Below are 3,129 nucleotides of genomic sequence, written 5' to 3'. Positions count from 1 at the left end.
CTTGGATTGATGGAAGGACTAAGAACAGTCCACCCATCAGCAACATCATCAATAATAATACAAATTACTGAGCAACACCTGCCACAATTCATTACAAGAAGTGGAAATTAGAAACGCTACAAATGAACTAAATGATCTTCATCACTACCTACTCCTAACGAATTTCTAATTCCACAAATTGCTGAAACGAAAACTGAGAAATCAAAAGTCGTTGAAGTGGAAATTGTGAGGAATCTTCCCTCAAATTTCTTTACTGTTCGAGAAGGGGAGAACTTCCAGATTTGCCGCAACTTTTATTGGCAGGACGGTCCCTCTCTTAGTAAACTGAACCAAGAGGCTGCATGTTGTTAAGTCCATTTGTTTTGACAGGTTCGTAAATGAATTTTAATTCATATTTTATCACATTGTTATTAATTTTAGAGCCGATTTGATGATTAATGGGCATTTTAAAATGTTAACATGGTCCGTTGACTAATTTTAATAATTGAAAATAGGCATTAAACAAAATCAAATGTGCTCATTACTTTTCACACTATGTTTTCTTGCTTTTAAGCTAAATTCAGTAAGATCAATTGTGAATGATTTCACATTACGTTTGAAGATGCTGAGATTTAGAGCTTTGCTCAATCTTTATAAAATTCATTTCATTCTTTCATTCGTTATTGTTGGTTGCTAAACGAAAAGAAAGGAGGCTTGCTTCAACACCATAAAAAACTTGGGAGGTAGATTTCTATAACCCCTGGTCTAGATGTGTTTGTATGCTACAGTAGAGAAACTTAATTATGTATTGATATGTAATTTTGTATGTCATCGTTTTAGTTGAACATCATGTATGGGTCAGTCTTAAACATTACATACTAAGGAAGAAATTAAGTTTAGAAAAGTAAGTCAAACTTTAACTATTTAACACTTTTGTACTAGAAATCAAGCCTTAGTGTGTGATATTTAAGCCGTTCATCATGACTGAAGTGAGATGTATCAGGTGAGCTTCCATTGACATATGATATGAAAGGTTTTCTAAAAGATATTCGTAATTTTGTTTTAATAGTAGAAATAAAAAAACTATTGTTTCAAGAGTAGAAATAAAAACAGAACTTACTAATTTTGTTGCGCTAACATTGCTTCTTTACAATCTCTCAGCCTTAATATTTATAATTTGTGCTGCTGTTATTTGATTATACAAGTGAACATTAGTATGTAAATCCCAGTCTTCGTACGTGATTCTTTTTAAAGACTAATTGTAGAGATTGTTTAATTGCCCATCTTAATTTCAGTGAAAGTAATGGACAATGAAGATGCTCACGTTGTCCAGTTGTTGAAAGAAAACCAAGAACATTCATACCGGTTAGCAGAGGGAAGTGACAGAAGTTGTGCAAGCATTTTCATGGTGCCGAACACGCTGAAAGAAGAAGATGCAATCTTCACTCCTCAGGCGGTATCCATAGGGCTCTATCACTTCCTCAAGCCTCACCTTGCTCAAATGGAACAAGAGAAATCTAAAATCATTGCACGGGCTGTTATGAGTAAACTTCATTCTTATTTCCTCAAACCACTTGAAAACGTTAGAGATGGAGGAAGCCTTAATTCAGATCTGCGGCAGGACAACAACTTTTTTGGATGTGTAGTTCCTTGTTGCAGGAAATTCTATGGGGACGCTCATCAGCTTCTTCAAAAGCTGAACGAGGAGGCATTCGCCATGATGATGTTTAGGGATGCTTCATTCCTTCTCCTTTTCCTTGAACACCATGTTTTCAATACGAGAAACTTAATGCGCTCTAAGCCATCAGCCTCAGATAACGTCGACCCATTCCATGATCTGAAGTCAGGTACAGCTCTCTGGTTAGGTGTCAAGATGGATATCATAAAACTAGAAAATCAAATCCCACTGTCCACCTTAGAGTCACTTTATGCCCACATTGGTAGTCCACACCATTGTTACGCTGACTTTCTTGCCAACGTATGCTCCGAGTACTCCCCATTCTGGTCGAGTCCTAGTCAAAACACAGATTTAGTTGGCAGACCTCATCTCCTGCACTGCGTCCATGCAACAGCTTATGTGAAGCGGCCTGTACGCTTCGCCAAAGGCGCTGCTAGTGGCGAAAGCCGTAGTAATTGCTGGTCTGTCATTATTACATTGCTCAAAAACAAATGCCCCTGGGTCGGAAGTAATAAAAGAAACAGTAAGGGAAATGGACCGCTAGATGCTCCCCTTCGCGATTATGCAAAGAGTGTGCTTCCCTCTGCGTCACAGTTAAGCAAAGCCGGAGTAAAATTCAGGCGCTGCACCGAGGGTGGCATAGAGCAGATACGATTTGATGGCGCCCAGTCTACTCTGTATCTTCCTCAGTTGAAAATTGGGCCAATGACTGAGACGATCATCAGAAACTTGATAGCCTTCGAGTTGTGTTCGCCAGAGATTGAAGAAAACAGTGTCGTTGCTTACGCTCGTCTTTTGAAGGAGCTGACGCAAGACGCCAGAGACGCAAAGGTGCTGAGGAGGAACGAAATCTTTGCCAACTTCGGCTTGGGCGATGAAAAGATGGTGGAGCTCGTAAAAGGCCTCAGTCGCTCCACATGGAAGCCATACTGTAAGCCAGTTAACGACGCCCGGAAAAGCCTACAGGCTTACTACTCGAGAAGCACACTCAAAATCCTGTGGAGTGAATTTCGGGAAACTTATTGCTCAAAACCATGGATTGTAATCTCAGCCGTCGCAGCCACTGCCTTGCTTATCATGACTGCTATGCAAGTGTTTTGTTTGTTCTACACCTGCAATAAGATTTCTTAGTCTAAGGTTAATATTTTAGATTTTGTATGAGCAAGACCAGAGGTTTTCTTTACCTGGTTCTTTCCTTTGGGTGCTCTTTGAACCAGAGTAAATAAATTGTAATACATGTTGGTGAGTATCAAATCATGCAAATAGTTTCTCCTCCATGCAAACACCTAATCAAAATTGATCTGCAAATTGGTGAAAGTAATTTTCAGCCCGTTATAATAGATTACTTCAGTTTGTTTGGTCACATGCATTGATTTTTTTTTCTTCTTTTTATAGGGACGCAGCTATCCTCCATCCAAACTGTACAGTTGACCAATTTTCAAAAAAATGAAAACATCATAGATTCTTCTAAA

At 38.9% G+C, this 3,129-nt stretch overlaps 1 protein-coding gene across 1 annotated transcript; it reads left to right on the top strand.

The window, feature by feature from the left end:
• Positions 1-1,282: 1,282 nt before the first annotated feature.
• LOC149553570 (putative UPF0481 protein At3g02645) lies at positions 1,283-2,788 on the top strand. Its single transcript, XM_089790346.1, has one exon. The coding sequence runs from the start codon at positions 1,283-1,285 to the stop codon at positions 2,786-2,788; it is 1,506 nt and encodes a 501-aa protein (XP_089646472.1).
• Positions 2,789-3,129: the final 341 nt, after the last annotated feature.

This window comes from Cupressus sempervirens, chromosome 6 (genome assembly GCF_028749045.1).
Source record: "Cupressus sempervirens isolate cs-2001-9-10 chromosome 6, ASM2874904v1, whole genome shotgun sequence".
Taxonomy (NCBI): Eukaryota; Viridiplantae; Streptophyta; class Pinopsida; order Cupressales; family Cupressaceae; genus Cupressus; species Cupressus sempervirens.
Note: the sequence above shows the minus strand (reverse complement) of the source record. Positions and strands in the feature narration are given on the sequence as shown.